This window comes from Triturus cristatus, chromosome 2_1 (genome assembly GCF_964204655.1).
Source record: "Triturus cristatus chromosome 2_1, aTriCri1.1, whole genome shotgun sequence".
In the NCBI taxonomy this organism is placed as follows: Eukaryota; Metazoa; Chordata; class Amphibia; order Caudata; family Salamandridae; genus Triturus; species Triturus cristatus.
The window spans coordinates 898,627,047-898,654,692 of record NC_140581.1 but is presented as its reverse complement, the minus strand read 5'-3'; the positions used below and the strand labels follow the sequence as shown (position 1 = coordinate 898,654,692).

Here is a 27,646-nt window from a genome sequence, read left to right as displayed (position 1 = left end):
GTTTCTTTCAGATGAATCTCACAAGGCACGTTTTACTCAAGGGGAAATATGAAGGAGTGTGCTTGTCCAAAGCGCATACCAATACCTAGACCTAGGATGTCAACAAGAAGGTATGACTGAGTATTCCGGAATCACCCAACAAAATATCCAGAAGAAAGACTCCCACATGGCAGATGAGGGAAGCAATCCCCGTCGGACGGCCAACCATGGAACATGATATATATATAGAACACAGGTTCATACAAGGACCGCTCAACAGCCGTGAGGAAGGAGAACATATCCCACAACGGCCGGAAGGCAAGGATAACAGGTCAAGCAACGCCCGTGGCGGTAGGATAACAGATCATGCAATGGGCATGAGGTGAGGCCGAAGGTAAACCTATGCCTTGCCACCATCAAATGACCAGACCGACCCTGCTAAGCGTCTGCAGCAGTGAGGACGGTCAAGTACCTGAGGTGCACCGTATATTTCCCAACATCAGAGGAATATGAACTCCTGGCTTGGGGGACCTGTACCACCAGAAGCACAAGGGAGAACCATTGAATCCCTAAGCTTAGGGACAACAAATCTACATGAAAATCACCAATCCTACCTCTAGCCACGTGAGGTGGAATAGCGCAATACTGGTGTGTGCGACCAAATCCACAAAGTGGAAACAGCCCACAGGGGAAAAACAATAGAAGGGTGTTGTTTAGCCTGAGGTAATACGGAAAAGAAACCTACTCAAGAAAATACGCCGCAATTGTAACAATCTAAAAGTAGAAGGAAACAACTCCAAAAGAGTATAGAGCAAAAACTGTGCAGCATTGTTAAGTGATAGAACTCCAAAAGGGGATAGGAGCCTGCCAAAGGGACTGCAGCCAAGATACAAGTTTTCCAACACAATAACAGGACAGGTAACAAGTCCTGAGCCACAGTCAAGAAACAGAAGAAAAGGCAATAAGCCCAAGAGGCCAATATCACATAAGGATAAAGGAAATCGTGAGATAAGGGATACACTCAACAGGCGGATCCAAAGAATGGCCCATGCCGCAAGGAGGTGGAGGTCTATGACAGCTGCGCCGTCAGAATTTTCATGTGACGCTCCCGCAGCGCCTTCAGCTTCAACCGCTGGCAGGCATCACACTTGTCGGCGTCATGATGCTCACCCAAGCACCACATACAAACAGAATGTGGGTCAGTACCCAACATCTGGCAAGCACAGGACCCACATGACTTAAACCCAGAGGGCATAGAAATTTAGCATACCGCTTCAGACAAGAGAAGTTCATCACAGAAGGCCGAACAACGGCTAGAGATATGCTACAACGGATCCGCGTGCAGCGCAGAAAAAGAAGAAACTGACATCAGCATGCCAGAGGAGACTTATATGGCTTCACTGATGTCATATCCGGAGGCAATGTCGTACGTAGCCATGCGGCACCACCACCCGGCGTGCAGTGGTACTGTTGAGAAACTTTGTCCGGATCCAGTCTGACGCCGGGGGAGAATTCACAAGTTAATGAATCTGCAGCTAGATGTATCTATCAGATCTACTTTTCAGATTGCACAGCGAGCGAAGCCACTTTTGGGATGTAGAAGGATTACGGTTGAGGCATGCTGCTGCTATACAAATGCGGGCTACTGCCATAGCTATAAAAAGAAATGCCTGCCCCTAACTACTGACTGCATTACTTTGCACGCCCTGCAATATCAGCTGAGAAGTTAATATGACATCTGACTGGAGTACCACCCTCAAAAAGCTAGATATCTCTAGCTTACGAGAGTCCAGCGCTGAGCTGGTACTAAACCTATGCACCCAATATGCCTCCTGACTTTGACAGCGCAGAAAGCAATTACCTACATTTCTCCCCCACTTAGCAATTTTTGCTGGAGTGTAGTGCAAGTTAAAAAGTAATTGTATTATGTTGCACTTGTAGCCAACATATAGAAGTACGGTTCGCTCAAGTTCAACTGATTCAAGAAAGCTACAATCTGTGGTATCTAGCCTTTTTCTGCCACTTCTTCAGGTGCTTCTCAAGATCGTCAGACATTAAACCACTCAAATAATCATAAATTTTACTTATCTTCCAGCCAGAATTATTAAGGATAAGCTCTATCAATGTTTCCTTAGGGAACCCAATTGCTCCCCCATATTTTTTGAGAGAAAATCCTGAACCGGAAGATATTTAAAGAATTCTCTCTCGTCTATCCCATAATCTGATTGTAACTCCCCAAATAATAGTATTTTAGTGCCATCATAAAAGTTGCCTAGTTTCACAAGCCCACTAGCCTCCCACCTGAGACAACATAAATCTGGGAATATCATTGGAAGAAGTGTGTCTTCCAGATAGGGTATAATAATTATGTATTTCAATGCCGATCTTCTTTCTGACAATCACCCAGATCTTAAGAGCTGCTTGTAGGGTCTTAAATTCAACCTTTTTGTAGTAGCTTGGCTCCAATATTTAAAAAAAGCTAATTTTAGGGTCATACCCTATTAATAATTCAAATATGGGAGGGATCCCCTCTACCAACTGATGATCACTCTGGCTCACCTCAATGAGAAATTTCATATACTGAAAAGCAGCCGCCCCCTAATAATATCTAACATTTGGCATGGCCCAGCCTCCTCTTGCCCTAGGCAACATAAAAAACCGGAGCGCTCTTCTGGCCTTAGCGTAGGACCAGATGAAACGGCTAGCTTTGTCCACCATAATATTAAACCTCCTATTCTCAAACGCTAGTGGAATTGCCCTAAAGAGTTACAAAACTTTAGGAAGAATAGCATTTTAATCACATTACAGCGGCCAATAATCGAAAGACAGAGATTATCCAACCTCCTAAAGTTCTTTCTCGCCTTGTCTATTACTAGGGCTAAATTTAATTCCACAATCTGATCCATTTTATTTACCCCCAGGTAAACCGCCCGATGCACTATATGGTGATCGTCCAGTTGGGTTGTTAATAACCAACTGGTTCAGGGAATAGCCAGAGAATTTCCCAAATTGTAACGCTTCATTTTCTACCTCCTTAATTATCCCGTTTGAGTCCGGTGTCACAGTCGGAATATCATCCGCGTTTGCCAAAGATTTTGTGCTACCACCGTGAGATCTCATTGGCCTGATTAATACATTAGATTCCAATTTTCGGATTAATGGAGCTATACAGAGAGCAAACAATAAGGGTTAGCAGGGACACCCCGTCTCGTCCCTCATTGTTGGACATGGTCAGATTGGCCACCTATGATTTGGAGCTTGGCTGCAGGGTTTTAATAAACTGCTTGAATGGCCCTGACAAAACCTGGACCAATTTTGTTCCGCTTCCGGACCGCCCACAAATAGTCCTAGGCTTCCCTGTCAAAAGCCTTTTCGGCATCTAACAGAACCAAGGCCATGGGGGTCTCCTGTCACTGTAGCTCCATTAAACAGTGGCTCGTCTCAACAAATATGATTGGTAGTTACTCTCCTAGGTATAAAGCCATGTTGTCTTGGAGTTACCAATTTACCAGTGACATGGCTAAGCCTTGTTGCTAGAATTTTAGAATAAAGATTGGTGTTGCTATTAATTTGTGTAATAAGTCTATATGATCCAGGGAAGGCTTCTCCAACGTGTAGATCATGAGTTAGTGGTAGCACTCCAGCTACTTACAGGTAGCTCTCATGTGTTCAGCCCACTCTAATAAATTAGACTTTTTTGCTTTGCTGAATTAATTATATGCATCCTAAAGCTAAAAAGGTTATATCTGAAACATAAATATGCATATTTTGAAAAGACAAAAGTTGATGTTCGGAGAAGCATGGTTGATTTTCCAAAATATATTTAAAGCTCAATGTTTGATTGCTATATTATGCAGTGCTGGAGAGACCTATTGCTAATATTACCTTGGTGCCAGGGGATATGCAGCTATGACTATATTAGCCATGTGTATTTTATATTGATAAAGCTTTTTTTCTGGCAACCTTGCCTGATGCACTAAGGTGATCACTGCTGGTAATCTTGCATGGGGTGATCAATAGCGTAATCTTGTCTCATATGTTCACTATTAGAAAACCAATAATATTAGTAGCTCAAAATGATTTTCATTGAACGGAAGTAGCTCTTATTACAGAAAATGTTGGAGACCCCTGACCTAGGGACATGAGGTGGCTTCCGTTTCTTTTTTAAAACTACCATATTAGCAGTGGCCAAGGATTCTGGGACCTGTTAACCGCTTTGTACCTCTTGTGGCATTTTAACCAAGTTTGCCTCTAGGACCGGGAAGAAACCCTTATGAAATTCCAAATTAACTTTATCTGTGCCTACCGCCTTTCCAGATGGTAAGGCTTTAAGTGCCTCCCTGATTTCATCATTACAGAAGGGGGCATCCAAATATTCGCGCTCTTTGAAGTTAACCTTACGGCCTATGAATCCAGATATTTAGCTATTTAATTCCCATCAGTGTCCCCTTCGGCTTGGTATAGATATTTATAGAAATCCAGGAACATGCCTAGTATTCCCTCTGGGGTGGACACCATCTGACCCCGCCATCCCTGATTTTTAGCAATTTCCCCATAACAGCATTTTGCCTGGTCTGTACCGCCGACAAATGGCAAACCCGCTCGCTATATTCGTAAAATTATTTTCTGCGTGCCATGTACTTTTCCGCAGCCTTATTTGCTGAGATATTATTAATGATGGATTTAACCTAGATCCTTGTGACTGAGGGTGAATGTCTGCATTGTCTAGCATTCCGTCCATCAATTGTTTCTTTTGCATATGTCGCCCTAAGTGGGAAGGGTATGCCCAGACGTGGGTCCCATGCTCACTACACCACTGGATTCAAGCTAGCCTGGCTGACGAAGGGTGATGCCCTGAAACTGGTCCCAGGATGCTTGTTTCCGGTCCACGGATTACCTGGCTTGGCAGTTCGAGCTGGACTGTTCCTACAAGGAACAGGATCAGACTGATTTGCATATGGCTGGGTCCAAACTAGGGTGGTGTGGTGAGCAAAAGAATGATGGATTTAACCCAGATCCTTGTGACTGGTGGTGAATGTTTGCATTGTCCAGCATTCTGGTCATCAATTGTTTCTTTTGAGATATTATTAATAGCAGATTTCGCTACCACTAGTCTACATTGAATTTCTTGCAGCTCAGTCCCCTCCAAAACCATTGAAATTGATTGAGCCTCTAGATCATTTAATTATCTGTATTTATTCTTCAAAAACTGAGATTGAGTCTTTTGGAGATATAAACTAAAACTAAGGGTTTCCACTCTTACATCCATCTTCAAAGTGTCCCAGACTATACTGATTGAGGCACTGCTTCACTTACTGTCCAGAAAGTCACAAATCCATGTATTCACATACGTCTGTGTTCTTCTGTAAATAAAGGGCTGAAGCCTATTTTTCTCAGGGTATGGGGGCAATCAGATATAGGGACTTATACAGCGTGGTAATTCTCTGAAATTAAAGTATTTGGCAATAGGAAGCCAATCGAGGCCCTGAAAGGATGTACAGTTTTCACAGATCAAGGTTGAAATTAGGAAAGCAGGAGTATTTGATAGCAAATGTATCTGCTCAGAGGCCAAGGAGCCATCAAAGATCATCATTATGTTTTTTTACTTCCTTCTTGAGGTCGATAACGCATTCGCACAAGATCTGGGTTAAATCCATCATTCGCACAAGTTTCAGTGGCTGTGTGTCACTCTACATTGTTGACTTATCAACATGAGCTTATTACCATTACCATTGCTTTGCTGGTACTCAGTCTGAATTCAGGTCTGAATTTCCCTTAAAAGAGGAGAGGAATGGCAAAGTCACCAAACAACAGGAGCAGTGGGACTGTGTTGTGGGCTTCAATGTGGAAACATACCTTGAGTTTCTACTGTAGGAAGCTGGCTCTGTATATACTGTACCAAAGTAAGGTATAGTGTGCACAGAGTCCAAGGAGTCCCCAGAGGTATAGCAGAAGCTAAATTAGTTAAGTACTAACAGCTCTCTTTGTGGTATTGTGGGCAAGCAGTTAGGCTTATCAGGAAGGTGTGTTAAGCATTTATTGTATTCACTCAATCAAGGCTGATGGCGTACACACTCCGAGACAGAATCCAGACCAATTAGTTAAGTATGAAAAGGTATACTTATAGTTTATTTTGTAGAACCAAGCAGGGCTTAACACAAGCATGTAAGAAATACTTTTTTGAATGCAAGGCAGTACACAGAAATGCAATTGTGGAGAGTACTGGACTCGTTTACAGGTTTGTATTACTTGTAAAACAGTTTAAAATACAGTAAGATTACTTTTGATTACTCTGATTACTTTTCAGATACTTTCAGTAATTGCGGTGATATACAGAGATATCAAACACTAGAGTATGTCACATACAGGTAAGTATGAGAATTCCTAAGTTATAGCGTTGCTACTTCCTTTTCATACAAAAGAGTAGATCACATGTTTGGGAACAAAACATACAACATTGGTTCCTAAGGGGAAAAGAGTGTTAACAGTTTACAGGTAAGTAAACGACTTACGAGTATGAGTTTTGGAAGTTAGGACCAAGGTTCCCCAAGTTCCAGGTAGGCACTCAAATTGCACCACCAGCGGCACTGGGGCGGCCAGGTGCAGAGTGTAGGGGCCCAATGTTAGCCAATTGGGCTAAGGGACCTTCGGTTAGGGACTGCTTGTGAGGCCGCTTGGCTGTGGGAGCAAAGTTCCTGGGGTTAGGATCAGCACTGAAGGGGTCAACAATCAGCACCACCAGCGGCACAGGGGCGGTCGGGTGCAGAGTGCCAAGGAGATATCGGGGGCCCTATGGATTTCAATGGAGATCTCCGGTTCAGAAAAGATGCTGCAGACTCGATCAGGGAGGCTTCCCGAAGGCGACCACCAGCCGGATTCTTGGGGGTATGCCTGTAAACTGTTGGTTGGGCCACCCAAGGCCGTGGGGCGTTGGGTGCAGGGGTGTCTTCTGGAGTCTGGTCTTCTTACCAGCTCCGTTCGCGGTCAGGGGGATTGTTCAGGTTGAGGGAGCAGGCATCGGCTTGAGGGAGGTCAGGGATCACCAGATCCCAGGTCAGGATCGCTGGCTGCTGGACACACCAAGGTTTCTGCTGTAGTCCGATCGGAGTCGGGACAGGCCAGTAGGACTTGGGCCAAGGCAGTTGGTGTCCTCTTCTTCCTGGGTCAGCACAGCTCTTCGGTCCTTCTTCTTTCTTCCTTCAATCTGAGGAGGCAAGGGTCAGGGTCGCCCCTAAATACTACATTTAGAGGCATTACAGGGGAGTGTATGTCAGGACCAATGGGTCCCTTCCTTGGGGTGAGTACACCCACTATTATGCCATCATAAATGGTTGGGTCCCCTCATCTCCAAGATGGAGAGGATGGAGATGTGTGCTTCACCTCGCCTCTCCCACCTGAGGGGTGGGCTTGGCAAAGGTGGACACAACTCTCCTCCTAACTCGGTTTTCCCACCGATTATCCTGTCCAAGTGGGGGTCAGAACCGGTGGAAGCCAGTTGCTGGGGCAGCAAAACTGAGGGACAGCTTACAGAGGCAGCAGGCCTTTGAAGCTTCCCCTTTCGTTGACCCAGTCCATCCTGGGGGAGGAGACATGACACCTTTGCCCAGGATGGGCTCTGTATCTGGACCCAGAGAGTGGTGGTTCTCCACCCAGGGGTCTAGAAACCTGTCTGATGGTGGCAAACAGCGGGCAGCCATTCAGGAACGACACCAGGGATGGTAGTTTTTCATGGGGCATCTCTAAGAAGCTCTCTCACTCTCAGCATTTAACATTGAATCCCACACTGGCATCAGTGTGGGTTTAATGTGCTGAGAAATTTGCTACCAAACTTCCCAGTTTTCAGTAAACCAATATGTAACTGTGGAGTTCGTAATGACCAACTCCCAGACCATATACTCTTTATGGCTTTACAGCACTTACAATGTCTAAGAATGGACTTAGACACTGTAGGGGTACAGTGCTCATGGATCTGTACCCTCACCTGTGGTCTAGTACACCCTGCTGAAGGGTGGCTAAACTAGACCATAGGCAGTGGATTGCAGGCAGGGCACTCAGAGTTGGGTGCCATGTCGACTCTTTACGTTTCTCTGTACCAAAACACGCAGCCTGCAATGGCAGTGTGTGGATGGTAAGGTACAGGGCCCCTAAGGGTGGCACAATAGATGCTGCAGCCCTTAGAGGCCTTCCCTGATCACACTGCCCTTGGTACACATGGTACCTTTTACAAGGGGGTTACCTGTGGCCAGACATGTGCCAATTGTGGGTACAAAGGTAAGCTTTGGGAGAGAACACATGCGGTGGAACCTGATTAGCAGGGTACCAGGGCACACCAAGTCAAAGTTCATCATGTGTCAGGCAAAAAGTGGGGGGTAACCATGCAGAAAGGGGCACTTTCTAAATCTAACAAATCATGTAAGGATTTAACAGCATGAAGCATGGCGAGGCGAGGGGGCTCCACGAGGTGATGACACAAAAGGTGTAGACAAACCATCACAAACCCAGTGTGTAGGATGGTCTTCTAAAAAATACTTAACCACTGTAATGGTAACACAGGGACACCTACAATACACAACAACCCTATGATCAAAATGGTATGGTCTACAGTGTTAAATGTGGCAAACTGATCCAGAAACACTAAAAGCCCTACTAACCCCTCTCATTTGAAATCTAGAACAATGTCTTTCAAACGTCCAAAAACTGTTTCCATAATACAATGTGCCTATAGTACCTAATGCAGATCACCCAAACATGTTTTTCATCCAGATGATTGGTCAGCTGCTTAGTAACCACATTTCTAATGATTTTAGTCTGGAAAGGTGTGCAGGTAATTAATCCATAGCTAGAAGACTCAGCTGGATTCAATTAACAGTGAAAAAACCCATGGCAAAGAACTAGCTTCAAATATTAACCTCTTCAGTGCCCATGACGAGATAGTCTCGTCATGGAGCACGGTTGCGCTGTGCCCATGACGAGACTATCTCGTCATGAACCCCACCCACTAGTGCAACGCCCGGCACAGGAGGGGGAAAGGGTGTGGCACTGAAGGGGTTAAAAAACAATAGACAATGGCCTAAGAATACGAGCACCTGCCTGAGATCATTTTTTGAAGTGTCTATTTAGAACCCCCTTGCTATTCACATGGGGCGTTAAAATACATAAGCCACACAACCTGGTATGGTCATGTTAGACTTGTTAAACTAACCGAAATGCATATCTACACTCTCCACCAAATAAGAGCTACAGGCTGAGATGTAAATTATCTCTAGTGTATAGTTCTGAAAAGGGGAAATGGAAATAGGGAGGAGAAGAGAAACACAATGTAGGCTTGTAAATGGTCTTGCACTGGTTCTGGTTGATACACATCTCTTGCATGGACCATAGGGCGACAGCACATGCTGAAGGACCAACTAGTCTGGCAATAATGACAAACACACACAATTAAGTGGAGAAATAGGTGCGTATGGTTAACATCACAACACACTCCCCACTCTCATTTAAATCAACCTCTGCTCCAAAGGCCCAGCTGTTAACCAAGTCAGGAAGCGCATGGAGACATTCCCTGAGCTCGGGAGCCCCAGGAGATGCTACGAATGGCAACATTGTGTCAAATGCTAATCTGCTGTCTAAGGCCTAAGGCCTGGAAGGAGGGGGGGGGGGGGGGGGTAGCAAAACCCTTCAATCAGCAAATGCGAAGAGCAGCAAAGTAGGAAAAATAAGCAAGATAGCCAAACAAATCAAAAATGCAAGTATTTCAAACATGGTGAGCAAACTGAGTGTACGGGAACATAGAATCAAGCAGTTGGCCGCAACATTTTCATTCTACCTGGCTGCTTAAACTGTTCTGCATGCAGTCCTGTAATTGTTCTGTCTGGTCCATTCTCTCTGACCCATGTGGATGATCCCACTCCCTGTATCTGAACCCCAGCTGACAATGCTTGGTCTTCTAGAGGCTCCACATCTCTGTTCTCGATCTTTTCTTGTGTGTACCTGTAGTTCTGATTGCTGGTTTGTTCTGAACTTTTGATTTACCTTGCCAAGTCATAACACGGTAGGGAGAAAGTTCCAGTTGTCTGGGGCTGGAGACCTCAGCTTGGACACTGTCTTGTAAGTGAGTATATCCCCATGATTTCTGGTTGATGTTTACAACCAGAAATATAATTCTTTGTTCGTGCACCACACCTTTTCTGCTTGAAGAAGCCCCTATTTTGCCTTTCCTCTGCATGTAAATATAATGGCTAGAAGGAAAAATATTTCAAAACGGAAGTGTACTTTTCGTCATCAACGCAGTCCAAATACACAGAAAGAGTTCTTTCTTTTTTTAACAATATGTGCAGGCTCATCTAAAGGCACTTTCCTCAGTATATTGTAAAAAGTCAATTTTAGTGATAGATCAAAATGTGTAATTACAATTATAGTTAGAGCAGAAGCAGCAATAGCAACATTGATTTTAAACAAAAGCTGCACTAGAAGGAGAGATAATAGGTGCTTCTAATAAACTACTTAATAGTATTCCTTTAATTGACCCCCATTGGTATTAAAGGCCAAGTCAGCCGTCTTGGAATGTGACCTTAAGTCTCTGGGCATACACTCAGGCCACTGAGTTATTTGGTTTACAGCCTTTATCTCATAGTCTCTTCCCTGCAGGACGTGACCACACAAGCCTTTACCACGCAGGCCTTTTTTTGGTACTTTACCACGGTGCACATTACCACACAGGTAAGCATTTTTTAATTTACATAATTATGTCATTTAAAAAAAGCTGTGGGGTTAAGGGTTAGTGTACAGAGTGGTAAATGTTGCAAAGGGGGTTTTAGGTTTCAGAGTGGGTAAGTATGCAGCAGTAGGGGTTTTAAGGTTGTTTAGGGTTCAGGGATGGGTAAGGGTATGGGGTAGTGAGAGGGTTTTAGGGTTCAAGGGATAAGTAAGAGAATGGCTTACAAAGGGATTTAAGGCTTATTTTAGGGTTCAGGGATGGGTAAGGGTAAGTAGAACAAGATGCTCACCTTGGATAATGCCTTATCGGGTAGACACTCTATCTAGCTGCCAATTTCTTACCTTAGAATAATCCTAAGGTGTCAGACTAGAGGCAGAATTTATTATGTGAGCAGTACCCTTGCGCCCCAGTACGTGGTGTCGTTTGGCATTGTGTGGCGTTGTCTGCTTCGGAAGTGACGTTCACGGTGCCTATTAAGGTGCCATCTAGGCGCTCAGATGTCAGTAACTTTTCGCGGCGGTCCACACTAGAACCGTGGAGCAATGAAGTACAATGACCACTGGTGTGGAAAACTAGGGTCCCGAAAGTCCTGCTCCAAAAATCAATTTTGAGATTGGGAGGGTGGGTGGGTCAGTAAGGATTCTATGGCTACAAAGAGTCGCTACCAGATGAACAAGTTACTTACCTTCGGTAAAGTTTTTTCTGGTGGATACAGTATCTGCCTGCGGATTACTCACCTTATGAATATCCCCTGCGCCAGCATTCCGCTGAACTTTTTCCTAGCTCTCCACGCCGATGAGGTCGTCACACTGCCATGGCTCCGCAGTCGGCTACGCATGACGTCACTGGAGCCATAAGAAGACCACGTCTGCGTGATGACGTCAGTTCCACCCATTTTTTCCGTTCCACCGAGGCGAAATGGGCGGACCGACCATATAGACAATGCATACATAGTACACAGTATTCACACAAATACACACGGTGTAAAGTGAAAAAGGAAAGCAAAAGAAAGCAAGCATTTCCTATAAGCCTACACAAAGGCAAACGGAGGCAATATAGAATGACAATATGAAACAACATATTAACAATTACCTCTGTTAAGGTATAAAAGGGTGGACAGCGGGGAGGAGGGTGGGTCAGTGAGGAATCCACAGGCAGACACTGTATCCACCAGAAAAAGCGTTACCGAAGGTAAGTAACTTTTTCTTCTGATGGATACATCTGCCTGTGGATTCCTCACCTTATGAATAGAATCTCACAGCAGTCACACTCCCGGAGGAGGGTGTCCACCCTTCTATACCAAAAAGTCCTGCAAAACAGAGCACGCAAAATGGCCGTCCCTCCTCACTTCGGAATCCAAGCAGTAATGCTTTGCGAAAGTGTGGAGGGAGGCCCAAGTTGCAGCCTTACAGATGTCCAACACAGGAACACCCTTGGACAAAGCAGAAGTAGACCTCGTAGAGTGAGCTCTAATGCCTACAGGAGGCTCCTTACCAACCAGAGCATAGCAGATCTTGATGCACAAGATGATCCACCTGGATAAAGTGCGCTTGTGCACCGCCTTTCCCTTCATACGTCCAACATAGCCCACAAAGAGCTGATCATCCTGACGGAAGTCCTTTGTTCTATCAAAATAGAAACTAATCGGCCTCTTAGGGTCCAAACGGTGCAACCTTTCCTCCTCCTTGGAAGGGTGAGGGGGAGGATAGAAAGTAGGAAGGGTAATGGACTGCCCTAGATGGAAGGGAGTTACCACCTTAGGCAGAAAAGCAGCCCTGGTCCTGAGTACCATCCTTTCAGCATGTATGGCCAAAAACGGAGGCTTTGAACTCAAAGCCTGAAGCTCACTCACCCTCCTAGCCGAAGTGATAGCCACAAAAAAGACCGTTTTGAAAGTCAGCAGTTTTAAAGGACAGCTATGCATAGGTTCAAACGTGAAACCCATTAAAAAGGTTAACACTAAATTCAAATTCCACTGGGGCATAATAAAAGGAGTGGGCGGGAACATGTTAGTAAGCCCCTTAATGAACCTTAAAACTATTGGAGACTTAAAAAGAGACTGCTGATCAGGCAAACAAATACATGCTGATAAAGCCGACCAATATCCTTTAACAGTGGCTACAGCACAACCCTGCTGGGCCAAATGAAGCGAAAAACAAAGAACATCAGAAAGATGAGCTTTCAAGGGATCAATAGACCTCTCTCCACACCATTTAACATATTTTTACCACCTGTAGGAGTAGATAGACTCGTTGGAGTGTCGCCTGGTCGATAATATAACATCCATAACGTCAGGCGGGAGAGAAAAAGAATTCAGGTTGCCCCGTTCAATCTCCAGGCATGAAGGTACAGGCTCTGGAGGTGGGGGTGAAGAACCTGCCCCTCCGACTGCGAGAGGAGGTCTACCCTGAGAGGGAGACGGAGCGGAGGGTGCGACGAGAGGTGAAGAAGGTCTGTGTACCACACCCTTCTTGGCCAATCCGGGGCGATCAATAGGACTTTGGCCCGGTCTTGGCGAATCTTCCTCAAAACTCAAGGAATCAAGGGTATGGGAGGAAGTGCTTAAAAGAGTTGTGAGCTCCAACTCAACTGAAACGCGTCCCCTAACACTCCCTGCCTTGGAAACTGGAGACTGCAGAATGACGGGCAGTGCGCGTTCTCGAGTGTGGCAAACAGGTCAATCTGAGGAGCCCCTCCACGTCCGGAAGATGTGTCGAACTACCTCCGGATGAAGCCTCCACTCGTGGTCGGCGGAGAACTGCCGACTCAGACTGTCTGCGCGTACGTTCAGCACCCCGGCCAGATGATTTGCCATCAAACAAATCCGATGGTACTGAGCCCAGGACCAGAGCCGCAACGCTTCTCTGCAGAGACGGTACAACCCTACTCCTCCCTGCTTGTTGACGTACCACATCGCGGCAGTGTTGTCCGTCAGGGTTTGAACTGACTGACCGCGAAGGGAAGGGAGAAAGGCTTTGAGCGCCAAACGTATCTCCCGCAATTCCAGAAGATTGATATGGAGCAATCTTTCCTCTAGAGACCAAACACCCTTGATCTCCAGATCCCCCAGATGAGCACCCCACCCGAGGGTAGAGGCATCCGTTATCACTGTGGCCACCGATGGAGGAAGATGGAAAGGCTTTCCTTGAGACAGACTGCCCCTACGCACCACCAAGACCTGACTGACTCCCTGAGATCTCCATTGTGCTGATACCACTGCCTGCGGAGGCACCACTGGAGTGCCCTCATGTGCCAGCGTGAATGGTTGACCAACAGAATGCAGGAAGCGAATAGACCGAGCAGGCGAAGGACAATCAGAACCGGAACAACCGCTCCATTGTAAAACAAGGGAATCATTTCCTGAATGTCAAGAATCCTTTGCGGAGGAGGAAAAGCTCGACACACAGTGGTATCCAGTACCGCCCCTATGAACAGGTTGCGCTGAGAGGGCACTAGGTGAGACTTAGATACATTTATCGAAAAACAGTAGAACTGTTACCTGCAGATGAGGAAGCACCATCTCTGGCATCTCTGCCTTCAGAAGCCAATCGTCCAGGTAGGGGAAAACCGGAATCACCAACCTCCTGAGATGGGCAGCCACCACTGCCATCACCTTGGCGAAGACTTGAGGTGCAGCAGTAAGACCAAATGGAAGAACCGCAAACCGGTAGTGTTGCGACCCAACCGTAAATCAGAGATACTTCCTGTGCGACTTCAGGATTGGGTTGTGAAAATTTGCATCCTGTAAGTCGATGGACACCATCCAGTCCTCTTGCTGCAGCGCCTGAAGAACCTGTGCTAGGGTGAGCATCTTGAATCTCTCCTGCTTGAGATATAGATTCAAAATTCTGAGATCTAGGATCGGACATAACCTGCCATTTTTTGTGGGAATCAGAAAATACCGGGAGTAGAATCCCTGACCCCTTTCCTGCTCCGGAACCACCTCTTTCGCACCTTTTTTTAACAGGGCAATAACCTCCTTTTGAAGGAGAAGGAAATGATCCTCCGTGCAAAATCCTTGGCAAGGAGGGTAAGGAGGAGGGAATTCCCTGAAGGGAAGGGCGTACCCATTTTCTACGAGATCTAGAACCCAAAGGTCTGAAGTGATCGATTTCCAATATTGTAGAAAATGGGTAAGCCGACTTCCCACAGGACCTACATGATCCAGGATGGTGAATCTAGGGCTGCTTTTCCGCATTACCAGGAGAGGCTGGGGAGGTGGAGGAGGAGGAGGAGGAGGAGGAAGGGTGATGCCTGGCTCCACGATGGCGACCTCTGCCGTTACCCCTGTAGGACTTATACAAGGGGTTTTGTTGTTGCTGCTGCTGCTGAGGCTGTCTGAAACTTCGAAAGGAAGACTTCCCGAAGGCTCCGTATCTTTTATAACCATAACCTCTCGCCTGTGATTGCAGACCCAAAGATTTTGCCATGGCCTTACTGTCCTTAAACCTTTGCAAGGCAGAATCTGCCTTCTCTCCAAAAAGTCTAGACCCATCAAAAGGCAGATCAAGAAGAGCAGCCTGCACATCAGGAGAGAACCCAGAAGACCTCAACCACGCATGTCTTCCTGTTGCAATGGACAAACCCATCACTCTGGCAACAGAATCCGCCGTGTCCAGGCCAGACTGGATGACTTGGCGAGCTGCAGCCTCAGAGTCCGCCAACACCTCACTCAGATTTCCCCTGTCTTCCTCAGATAACTTAGGAAGAAGCTGTTTGGCAGAGTCCATCAAGGCATGAATATATCTACCCAAGAGAAAAGTCGCGTTGGTAGATTTCAGTGCCATGCTAGCTGAAGAAAAGACGTACTTCGCAGACTGTTCCAGCTTCTTGGAATCCCTGTCGGCCGGAGCTTGCGGAAAAGCCCCGGTAGACTGCTTCGAACAAGAAGCCTGAACCACCAAACTCTCAGAAGAGGGGTGAGATGAAAGGAACACTGGACCTCCAGGAGCAGGTCTATATCTTCTGGACACTGACCTTGAAACCGCAGGAGCAGAAAGAGGGTTGCGCCAAACATCAAGTATTGGCTCAGTCAGAGCATCGTTAAAGGGCAAGAGTGGTTCAACCACAGAGGACGGAGAATGGAGCACCTCCTTAAAAAGATTAGGCTTATACTCAGCCATGGGGAGCTGCAAATCCTAAAGATCTGCAGCCTTCCTAATCACAGAATGGTACGGAGCAACCTCCTTCGAGGGGGAAGCCTTCTGAGAAACAAAATCCCACTCTGGAGAAGCGTCAAGTCCACTTGCCTCACACAAGTCTTCAAACACATCCTCTGTGTCAATACAGTTCACCTTCCTCCCTCTCATCTGCCTGGTACTCCTCCTCCTCCAAAAGCCTCTGCGCCTCTCTCCTCGAGTGCATCTTTGGCTGCAGCTGCGGCAGAGCCACACGCGGCGTCGACGGCTCCGGGAGCAGCGTTGAAGAAGGATCCACTGTAGTAACCGGCGCCGATCGAATCCGAGAAGCAGCACGGGATGGGCACAAAGGGGGCCTCAGGATACTGCTGAGGCACACCCAAATTAAATGCCAAAGGACCCATGAGACCCGAAGGTGCACCATAGGGGTATGAGGCACTGGCGAACACACCATACATTGCATTCAGAAGATGCAAGGGACCCGGCGCCGGAAACTGTGGATGTTGAGCCGGTTCGAGATCCAAACGAGGCACCTCTGGAGTCGGAGCCGCTGGAGCCGAAGGTACCTCAGTATCAGCTGGATTCGACACACCCTCTGGAGTCGGTGAGAATCTCAGAGTCGATGACTGCTCCGGAGTCCCCTTGTATGATGGGGAATGGACCAGAGTCGCCAGACGAGACACTGAAGGAGAAGGAGAGACAAAGTCCTTTACTCGACGTCGAGGAGCTGGAGAAGGCGACCACATCCTTCGACGACCGGCGCCGAGAAGCATGTCTCTTCTTCTTCTTATACTTTCTCTTGGAGTCATGCGACGTCGATGACATGGACTTCGACCTTTTCCCACCCCTTTTTTCTTTCCTTGCCATGGCCATATACAGCTTGGCCTCCCGCTCCTTCAGAGCCTTCGGGTTCATCTTCCTGCAGGAAGAACAGCCCTCGACGTCGTGGTCAGACGACAAACACCAAAGACAATCTTCATGCGGGTCAGTAATAGACATATGTCCCCCGCATTCCTTACAGGGCTGAAAGCCAGACTTCTTCGGGGCAGACATGCCAAAAGAGAGAACGATACAATCGAAATAACAAAGTATCCAGCCGAAAGTATGGAGAGTCCTAGAAAAAAACGTTAGTGTCGACAGCGCGAAAAAAGGGAACTGACGTGATCACGCCGACGTGGTCTTCTAATGGCTCCAGTGACGTCATGCGTAGCCGTGTGCGGAGCCATTTCATTGTGACGACCTCGCCGGCGTGGAGAGCTAGGAAAAATTTCCGCAGAATGCTGGCGCAGGGGATATTGATAAGGTGAGGAACCCAGAGGCAGATGTATCCATCAGAAAAGGCGTTACCAAAGATAAATAACTTGTTCATTTGACAGAGACTTCTAGCCGTGGATTCCTTACCTTAGATAGATACCCAAGCAATACCTCTGCGGAGGTGGGTCTGCAGACCAATTTCCGGGTAAAGTGCCCGTCCCTACGGACCAGATTGTCCAGACAGTAGTGTTTGGTAAAAGTGTGCAGGGAAGCCCAGGTTGCTGCCTGGCAGATGTCCAGGACTGGAACTTTGGGAACTAATGCAGTTGTTGCAGCTTTAGCAGCTTTAGCTCTGGTTGAATGAGCACACAAACCCAGAGGGGGTTGCTTTTTAGTCAATGCGCAGCAAATTTTGATACAGAGTACGAAGCAAGGTGAGATGGTCCTTTTGGGTACAGCCTATCCCTTATTTACCCCAACATGCCCCACAGAGAGTTGGAAGCCCACATGGAACTCTCACGTGCTATCAAGGTAGAATGATAACGCTCTTTTTGAGTCCAGACGGTGAAAACGCTCCTTATTTAGAGGGATAAGGTGGCGCGTAAAAAGTAGGCAGAGTAATGGATTGGCCTACGTGAAATGGAGTGATCCCTTTCATAAGAAAGGAAGCTCTCGTACAAAGCACCAGTTTGTCTGGGTAGATGTTAAGATAAGGAGGCTTGGATGACAAGCCCTGAAGCTCACTGATCCTCCAGGCAGATGCTAATGCAATCAGAAAGGCCATTTTGATGGTAAGGAGCCAATGAGTGGACTATTGTGCAGAGGCTCGAAGAGAGCGCACATAAGGAATGTAAGGACAAGATTGAGGTCTCACTGGGGCATAACAAAGGGAGAAGGTGGAAACAAAAGTTGTGAATCTTTCAGAAACCAATATACCAAACGGGGATTTGAAGAGGGATGGCTGATCAAGCAACCACAGAAAAGGTCAGAGAGACAACCCTTCAGAGTACCCAGAGCAGAGTCCATCTAGGCAAGTGACAGGATGAACAAGAGGGTAGAAAGGGGATCAAGTTGTTTTTCGGTACACCATGCCACAAACTTTGCACAATGCTAGGCGTAAACCATCTTGGTGGGGGGAAGTCTAGCTGTCAAGATAACGTCACAGACTTTGGAAGGAAGGTTGAAAGCTGTCAAATGTCGCTGCTCGATCTCTACGCAAGAAGGCGGGCATTGACAGGTTTGGGTGGAGAACACTCCCCTTCTGCTGCAACAGAAGATCCGCCAGAAGGGGCAGCCTGATCAGAGGTCCAATGATCATGCTCAACAGCTCAGGATACCAGACTCTATGTGCCCAATCCGCAGCCACATGGATGAATCAGACCTGGTCATTCCTAATCTTTTTGAGAACTCTGAGCAGGAGAGGTATGGGCGGAAAGGCGTACAGGAAACTTGAGTTCAACTCGAGATGAAAAGTGTCTCAGAGTGAAAGGTGCCTTGAAAACTCCAACGTGCAGAACTGCTGACATTGCACGTTCTCGTCTGTTGTGAAAAGGTATAACCAAGGCTCTCCCCACTGCTGAAAGAGACCTTGCACAACCTCCGGATAGAGACACCATTCGTGATCCGCTAGGCCTCCTCAGCTGAGGTTGTCCACTCTGGCGTTCGGAGAACTTGCCAGATGTTGAACCACCAGGGATATGCCCTGCTATTCCAGCCATGTCCAGAGACGCAGGGCCTCTTGACGAAGGGTCCATGACCCCACACCTCCCAGTTTGTTGTAGTCAGTGAACGCCTGCACCAGCCTTCCCTGGATGGCGGGTAGAAAAGCTTTCCATGCCAATCGGATTGCTCAGAGCTCAAACAGACTGATGTGGAGTCCGGATTACGCCAGAGACCAGAGTCCTTAGAGCTCCACCTCTCCCAGATGGCCGCCCCATCCCAGGAGTGATGCATCTGTCACTACTGTGAGATTTGGTGGGGGAAGGGAGCGGGGTCTGCCGCAGACCCACTCATGTTTCAATAACCACTACTGCAAATCTTTCACAGTTCCCTCTGAGATCTGGATCAAGTAAGAGATTCCCCTGATGCTGCACCCACGAACCTTCAGATCCCACTGCAGAGCCCGCATATGCCAACAGGCATGTGTCACCAGCAGGATGCAGTAGGCCATAAGGCCCAGCAGCCTCAGAGTCTGTCTGACAGAAATCCAGGATAGATCCTAAAACATCAGTATCAAAGCCTGCATATCCTGGACTCGCCATTCAGAAGGATAGGCCCAAAACTGCACTGTGTCCAGAACAGCTCCCATGCAAGAGAGTATCTGAGAGGGAGTCAGGTGTGACTTTGGCACGTTGATAGTGAACCCCAGTGAATTCAGGAGGTCCGCCGTAGTCTGGAGGTATGAGACAACAGCCTGGGGCGAGCCAGCCTTTAGCAGCCAGCCGTCAAGAGAGGGTATAACTGGCACCCCTGATCACAGCAGATGAGCTGCAACCACCACCATCGCCTTTGTGAACATTCGAGGGGCGTTAGTGAGGCCAAAGAGTAGCACAGCGCAGTGAAAGTGCTTGTGGTCCACGGTGAATCACAGGTGGTTGTCTGTGGGCAGGCAGGATGGGAATATGAAAATATGCATTCTGTAAGTCCAGCGCACCCATCCACTCTCCTGGATCCAGGGCAGATAGGACCCGAGCAAGAGTGAGTATTTTGAACTTCTCCTTCTTGAGGAAGAAGTTGAGAGAGCTCAGGTCTAGGGTAGGACAAGGCTCCGCCCTTCTTGGCGCCAGAGCGGGAATAACAACCACGACCCACTCTCGTCGGCACTCTCTCGATGGCTCTTTTGGCCAAAAGAGCAGTCACTTGCTGTAGGATGAGAGATAGGTGGTTCTCCGTCAGCCTGTCATAAGTAGGTGGCATGGAGGCAGGGGTAGTCTCAAAGGGGATGGAGTAGCTCTTTTGGACAATCTGCAAAACCCATCTATCCGATGTTATGGACTGCCAGTGGGGCAGGTGATGGCGAATTCTGCCATGGTAAATAGGTAGAGTAGCAAGGTTTGGAGGCTGCAGCTGCTGGGGGGGTGGTGAACTGACCCGACCGCTGGCCACCCAACTCAAGGTGTCTGTAGGTACCATGCCCACACCAAAGCAGAAGATGGAAAGCTTGCACGCCTCGGGGGCTGGGAGGGTAAAGGCGATGCTGCAAGCCCCTTCCATGGCTACGAAAGGGGCAAAAGGCAGATTGAGGGTGACAAGGGGCCATGGAAATGCCCAAGGACGTGGCCATAGCCTTGTGGTCCTTAAAACGCTACAGCACTAAATCCGCCTCGTCTCCGAATAAATGGGAGCCATCAAAGGGCATGTCTATGAGTGATGTCTGGACATCCCCAGAAAAGCCAGTAGACCTCAACCAGGCATGGCAGGGCCACTGTAGATGAAACTGCTCTGCCTAGTGAGTCGGTGGTGTCTAGTCTACATCAGATGGTGAACCTAGTTGCATCCCTCCTGCCAGCAATAGCCTAGGAGCACATGACCTGGCCTCCCCAAGGACCATTGGCGGCACCTGCACAACAGTATCCAAAAAGCGTGGGAATAGTGGCCCAAAAGGCATGTAGTGTTCATGGACCGCAATGCCAGGCTGGTGGAAGAAAAAATGTTCTTGCCTAAATTGTCTAGTCTCTTGGATTCCCAATGCGGCGAGGTGGTTGGAAATGTGCCAGGATTTACATGTGAATTGGATGCTTGGACTACCAAGCTCTCCAAGGTAGGGTGTTATGTGAGGAATTTGGAGTCTTCTGGAGCGAGGAAGTGGCGGAGGGCAATTGGCCTGTCCACAGAAGCCCGTATTGGGCTTGGAACAGGTCCCAAACAGGACATCAGTGGGAGAAGCAATTCGGAAGGGGACACTCCTGGTTGAAGCACTTTCATCAAGACATTAGTCTTGACTGCCACAAAAAGGCAAACTAAGGTCCAGGGCCTCAGCTCCCCTTGGCACCACCATTGTGAATGAAGCTGCCTCCTCCTGTAGCCATGGTAGGGGCAGAAAGCTTGCCAGTATCTGGTAAAGTATCCAGTCCACTGGCTGCACCCAGAACCTCACACCAGTCCAAGGATTCATAAGGCTGGTATTCTTCAGGAACTAGCGACCCCCTGCCATTGCCAACCCGAGTCCTAGCCCATAGGACTAGGGCTCACGGTCTGGCCAGGGAGGCATGGCTACAGTAGGCACAAAAGTATGCTTTGGGCGGCGTCTCTACGACTCCGTGTCAGAGTTGGAGATGTAAATGGGAATGGTGCTGCCAGTGGGCATCAGCGGTGTGGGGAGCGTCAGCCTCGGGACTGGAGCTGGGCAAGGCATGGCACGACTGGTGCTGATGTGGATCCATCTGTGGATTCCTGGGGCCCAACTGGTGCAGGAGCCGCCGGCGTGGATCCAGTGGGAGTCCCTCCCAAACCTGTGGGGCCTGAAGGTGAGCAAGAGGGAACGGGCCACTCAAATGAGGCGCATGGCCTCATAAAACTCGAAGTTGAGCTGGGGTCGCTCCGCCTTCCGAAAACGCAGAGAGGCACAGAGTCGGCCCAGGCGCTGGCTCAACCATTGAGTGATGCGCCCTCATCTTGTTGGCCCGAAGAACGAGGTGAAGTCGAAGAACGCTTCGGCTTCTTATTGTTTTTGTGGGGCTGAGACTTAGCTGTATGGCTTGACGACTTGGAGTAGGATGATGACCTCGGACTCCGCAATCGTTCCCGGGACCTTCCTCTTGACTGGAATGCATGGCACCGTAGTCAGTACAGGCCTTGGTGTCATTTGAGGCACCAGAGCAAACAAGGTTCAGGTCCGTCTGGCACCACTGGGCTTGAAGCCCACCTTCTTTGATGACATTTCTGCCACATGAGGCGGTAAGACCTCTTTTACAAAACATCAAAAAAAGTGAAGTAAAAAATGTGACTAAAAGGTAGCTCTTCCCAAATCTGCTCTTACTGGCACAGAAAGAAAAGAATCAACGTTTCAGCGCGCCTTGGGGACAGTTACATAGACACTGTAAACATCACTTTCGGTGCGGACAGCGCAACTCTGAGCCGAACAACAACACCTACTGGTGCGCAGGAGTACTGCTCATGAAAACATTTCCAGATCCAGTCTGATGCCTGAGGATAATTCTAAGGTAAGGAATCTGCGTCTAGAAGTCAGATTGGGATTTTTAGGCATCAGAGATTGGTAGGGGCACACAGTAGTAACAGGTTTACAGAGGCGTTTCGGGCTCAGAAAAGGTTAAGCGTATAGGTTAATAAAGGGTTTTAAGGGTTTTTTCAGGGTTCACAGGGATGCTATTTCAAAGTAACATTCTGCAAGTACTAACCCCATTGCACCTAAAAAGATTTACGAGATAGTCAAAACAATGGCATGGTAATAATTTCTAAAGCACAAACGTACACCCTGAGGTTTCTTGGTGCTGGTGAAAGCTACAGATCCCAGTGAGCATGGCAGGTCCAAGGCCTCAGTGAAGTAAAGCTTCAACTGAAAGAATTTGTGCTCGACAACATAGTTACAGGATGGATTTTCAGTGGGCCATCATCTTTTCTAAGGTTGATTAAATGAATATCAATGAACTGAGTGACAATAAATATCTGGTAGTGGCACCAGAAAACCACTCAGAATGAACTGCGCTCTTCAAACACACCAGTTTGTTATGTAATAAAAGCACAGAGCCAGCCTAAGGCCACAAAATCTGTGTCTGACGTAAAACAACTGGTAACCTTTTAACCAGTGGCAATGCAAAGAATAAAGAGGAGCCACTTCTTTTTTATTCCTGACTCAGGGGGTCACTAGCTTACAATACACTCAAAAGGTGACAAGAGTGCCAGTTTGCCCTTCAGAAAAAGAGAAGTATTCCCAAAAACGGAATGGTGCAGAGCCACATTTCTGACGGTAAGGACGAGGACCCCGCAGAAGGCCTAGGTACACCAATGACATTCATTAGTATTTAACCTGTTTTTCATATGGGCAATCCTGCTGCAAAGTTGCAAACATTCCACCACCAGCAACTGTGTCACACCAGAGGCTCAAAGTAAACAGTAAAGAGGACAAGAGAGAAGTCTTTGAAGAAAACAAATGGGATACTAGGCAGAGGTGGAAGGGAGGAAGAGACATTGATTGAAACATTTCTTTCAAGAAAGACCAGAACCAGGCAGCAGTGGACAATAAATCAAAACACTGTGTTAAAATGTGAACACTGCAGTCAGGTTAAATAGGGCCAGGGTCTGTGAAACTGCTGACCTATGCATTCAGCTGAACATCCTCCAGAAATGCAGAAAGACCATTACTTCTTTAAAAGTAGAGGGACAATATCCATTAAGAAATATTGACTAAACAAGTCCATAAGATAAGGACCAACAAAGGGCGAGCAATCTGTACAACCCAAACCAGGCAGAGGTCAAAAGGAGAGCCAGACTTAAGACTCAGCCTGATGCAACTCTGATGTCCGTAAGAAAAGGAGCAACAAAGGGGGACAAATGTTACAACCCAAACAAAGTAGTGGTCATTATGAGAGTCAGATTTAAGACTCCATCTGATCCCAATTAGTTAGTTGAGAGGGAAAAAAAATAGGAGTTTACACCCTTAGAAGGAATCGATAGGTGGGAGGGAAGACAGTCATATGTTCGAAGATGAATTATTTTGTCTCAAGAAACTAGACTGCTTTAGGGAGGCCTGAAGGTTAGTTCTTTGCAATGCATGTTCCTGACATTCAGTTATTTTTAGACCTGTAAATGTGCACTTTGTTATTACTTTATGAGAACTGATACATTATAATGGCTATATATGGAGGATAATTATTCTGTAGATGTGTATTTGTATCTTTCTTTGCACGCTTGTATTAATTATTTTATGGTTAATTGTTTCAGGTGTTGCATTGTTATTCTTTTGTGTGACACCCTAAAGCTGTGCTAAAGTGTGGTTTTGTGCAAAGTATAAATATTTTAGTCAGTGATACCTAAAAATTAGCTAGCGCTTACCATAGTTAAACTGACTGTTGGACTTTTCACAGTTGATAATATTGAAGCGGTATCCAATTCCTGGCCGCATTCCACTCACTTCGAAGTAAAACCACTGATGATAATGGTTACTGTTTATATCGGAATTCAGAATGAGGTCATATTCATACCTAGAAATTTACATAAAACATATAGCTTAGTAATTAATTTTAAATGTATGTCATGTTTAATTATAACATAAATTCAACTTACTTCCTAATCTGAATTGCCTTCCGGAGATTTCCAGATTCAAATTTAGAATTAAATTTCAAAATCTCACTCTCTTCTAGCACAGGACAGCTAGAAAAAAACGTATGCAGGTTACTAGGAGTTCACAATTTGTTCAATTAATATATTTCGGAGATTTAGTGGTCAGTCTATGACACATGAGAAAACCTATAAAAGCGCTCAATATTATCTGGCATACGTTTTGGCAATTTAAGAGGTCCACTGATCACTGAAAGCCAAGCAGAAACAGCACCAGAAACGATCTGTATCGCATAAAATTGGGTATAAACCACGTGTGTAAAATAAAACTAACAAAATGCCAATGGGTCACGGAGTTTGGGAAAAATACATCAATTGATTTATTTTTAAACAATCAGAAATAACAAAATTGAGATGATCAGAAAAGCTTAACAAAAATTACAAAACAAATGAATAAATGAAATTCTAATTTAAAATGTGGTGAAAATATAAAGGGCATTGTTACATGTTCTGATGACATTTAGGTAACGTTTTTAAATGGAGCTCTTTGTAATAGCAATTCAACTTGTGTCAAACAGACAGGATACTGACACAACATCAACCTAATGTTAGGGAATAAACAGTGTACATATTGAGCACGTACCTCTGGATGGATTTACATACCAATTGCTGGTACTGTCTGCACAAAACAATGACAACCAGAATTCATTGTAACAAGAAACACTGTGAATGTAAAAACCAGATAGCAAAAAGTGGAACAGCTAACGCACTAGGCTAAGCGGCATCTAGAAATGTCTAACATACTCAACAACTAATAACAGACTGTTTGCCAACAGTTGGTTAGACCAAACCTCTAGAAAAATCTATGTGTACCGCAAACATTGCTCGAAATTGAACGCAGCCTTTAATGTGTTGCAAATATCACTGTTTGAACAGAAAAGGCATGCCTCAAAGTAGGATGTGATGCTGCAGTGACGTGATCAGCTGCACAGATCCAATGAGAACACACCTTGGGCTTCAACCTGGGGTGTCAGAACATTTTTTGGGGTATGTGTCATTCATTGGGTGCAAAAAGCAAAAGCCGGAACAGAAAGCGGGCATGGGTTTCTTCTTGAGTAGATATCAGTTACTTGTAGCACTCATAAGTTAAATTCTTCTACAAGAATGGCTGCCATATTATGTTATGAAAGCGCACTATCTCCTGCAATGGTATCCTGGGCGCTGAGCAGGTGTGTGTGTCTAGCACAGAAGAAACACATTTTAGTTCTATTAAAAAATAAAATTTACCTTTGTCTTGTAGTTTTCACCTTGGTACTTTGAAGATGTCAAAGCCTGGAATTTTCCACCATTTCACATACTCACACAATACATGTTCCCGGCCTACTAACAATTGAAATTCCCTTTTAGAGGCGAATCCCACTGGGCAGAGAGGGTTACTGGGCAGACAAGATGGTTCTTTGACTTGGCCAAGGACAACACCACTTAGCATTATTCGCAGTGCAATGGAACCACGATCAGTGGTTAGAGTTACCCTAAAACATGAAGTGTGTCACAATTACCAGAGCCTGGCATAGGAATCTACTGGGGCCGCACTAAAAGGAGTTCATTCACGTTTAGAACCATTCAGAAGCTATAAAGAGGGCTCATCTAGATTACATATGCTCCCAATCGGCTTTTTAACCCTAGAAAGAAGTTTTTAAAATCGGATATGAAAAGTGAAAATACAACCTACATAAATATAGGCATCAAAGAAACAATTTCAAAAAGACTGCAGTGCCCAAGTGTCAAAAGAAGTTGGAGCATAGCCACAAAACACTCGGTTGTGCTGTTTTCTTTTGCTTTTTCATGCATGTAAATGATGTACAGTGAAAGAATTGGCACAGAATTTAAAGGTGTGATGCTTTACATTTACTCCAGCTTCATTGAGCCCTCTGCATCAATGTGAACAATGGAGAAAATTATGCACCCATTTTAAATGTAACGCGTCTTAGGAGATGAGCACAAATTGTGTGTACTCCACTGGCTGTGCACACAATTATCATCGAATTCTACCTACTGGTAATTGACAATGCACAAACCAGAGACACAGCTGACCAAATGCAAACAAAGCACCAAAACATATTTTGTGCTAACTATTACCCATGAACATCAGTTTATAAAGGTCACATATCACACCCGTATGCTTGGTGCAAATGTAATTTGTGTATTGGTGTTTTTGCTACAGCATAATGTAATTTGTGGAGTGGTGTTTTTTCTACAGCAGTTTACAGCTATGTGTGATTAGGCACTTATGCAGCTTTATCAGATACCCTTTATGTTGAACTACCACAGACGTTTGTCAAATGACTTCATTTAGTAGAGGGGTTACTAGATCCTGACACTAGAACAGTAATATTGGAAAATTATGTGATCATTCCACTTTTTCCTTTACAGTGACAAGAGTTTGGTAAAAACTTCAAGAATACAATATATCAAATATACCAACCTTGGATTATCGAGATCGTACAAAACTCTATCTATGATATCATTTGGATGAATCATCCGCTCTATATCTTGGGAAATCTTGTTCCTGGAATCATAAGTAAAACAAAAATGTGAGTTACCTCTGCCTTCATCTAATAATGTGCAGTAAATCATTCATAGTTGCCTTTCAGTGAATAACGATTTAGCTAAAGCAAGATATTTTCTTATGATTATCTGGAAGGCCTTTCCCCACATAAATTATGATAAATAGTGTGTGATTTAGTCCACAGCTGAACAACTAACTTAAACCAAAATGTGTCGGAAAATATTTATAGTCATTACAACAGCCTGCCACCGAAACAATGAGCTTGATATTGTCTTCCTGTATCTTGTAGCAATACTAACCTTCATCAAGCTGCGATACATTTAAAAATTTTACTAAGCAATTAAAATTAAAACACACTTATGCGGCCAAATGAATCACTGGTCATGATGGAGGTAATGCCGAAGCAAAGAGAGAATAGTGAAGTAGTAGGAGTAAGAACTTCGCTTTCCAGCCACATCAGATTGAAGAGCATCCAAAGAGCATATTGCAGGTGCGATTAAATGTACATAATGAATGCAAATGTATCCGCGGATTATGGACAAGTGGTGACTATTGAATGTTTTCTGCAGGTTGTCACTGTCACCTTCACGTTTAATTCAAATACTAAAAAATCAATGAGGTAGTCATGTGACCCACGGTATACCCTGCTGTTAAAGCCGATCAGTAGGCCCTTGCAATACCACCATTTATACTTGTTAAGATTCCATCTAACAAGAGCGTATGAAACTAACAAGTTCAGTAACACATTATCTGGTA

General features: G+C 45.9%; 1 protein-coding gene across 2 annotated transcripts in view; it reads right to left on the bottom strand.

The window, feature by feature from the left end:
- The window catches only part of AGTPBP1 (ATP/GTP binding carboxypeptidase 1), a 1,256,713-nt gene that overhangs the window by 472,136 nt on the left and 756,931 nt on the right, over positions 1 to 27,646 (bottom strand). For both annotated transcript variants that reach the window (XM_085633101.1, XM_085633102.1), the window contains 3 exons: positions 26,807 to 26,890; positions 24,328 to 24,414; positions 24,097 to 24,245 (listed from right to left, as the gene is read on the bottom strand). In XM_085633101.1, coding sequence (XP_085489227.1) covers positions 24,097 to 24,245; positions 24,328 to 24,414; positions 26,807 to 26,890 — 320 coding nt within the window. The remainder of the gene's footprint in view (positions 1 to 24,096; positions 24,246 to 24,327; positions 24,415 to 26,806; positions 26,891 to 27,646) is intronic.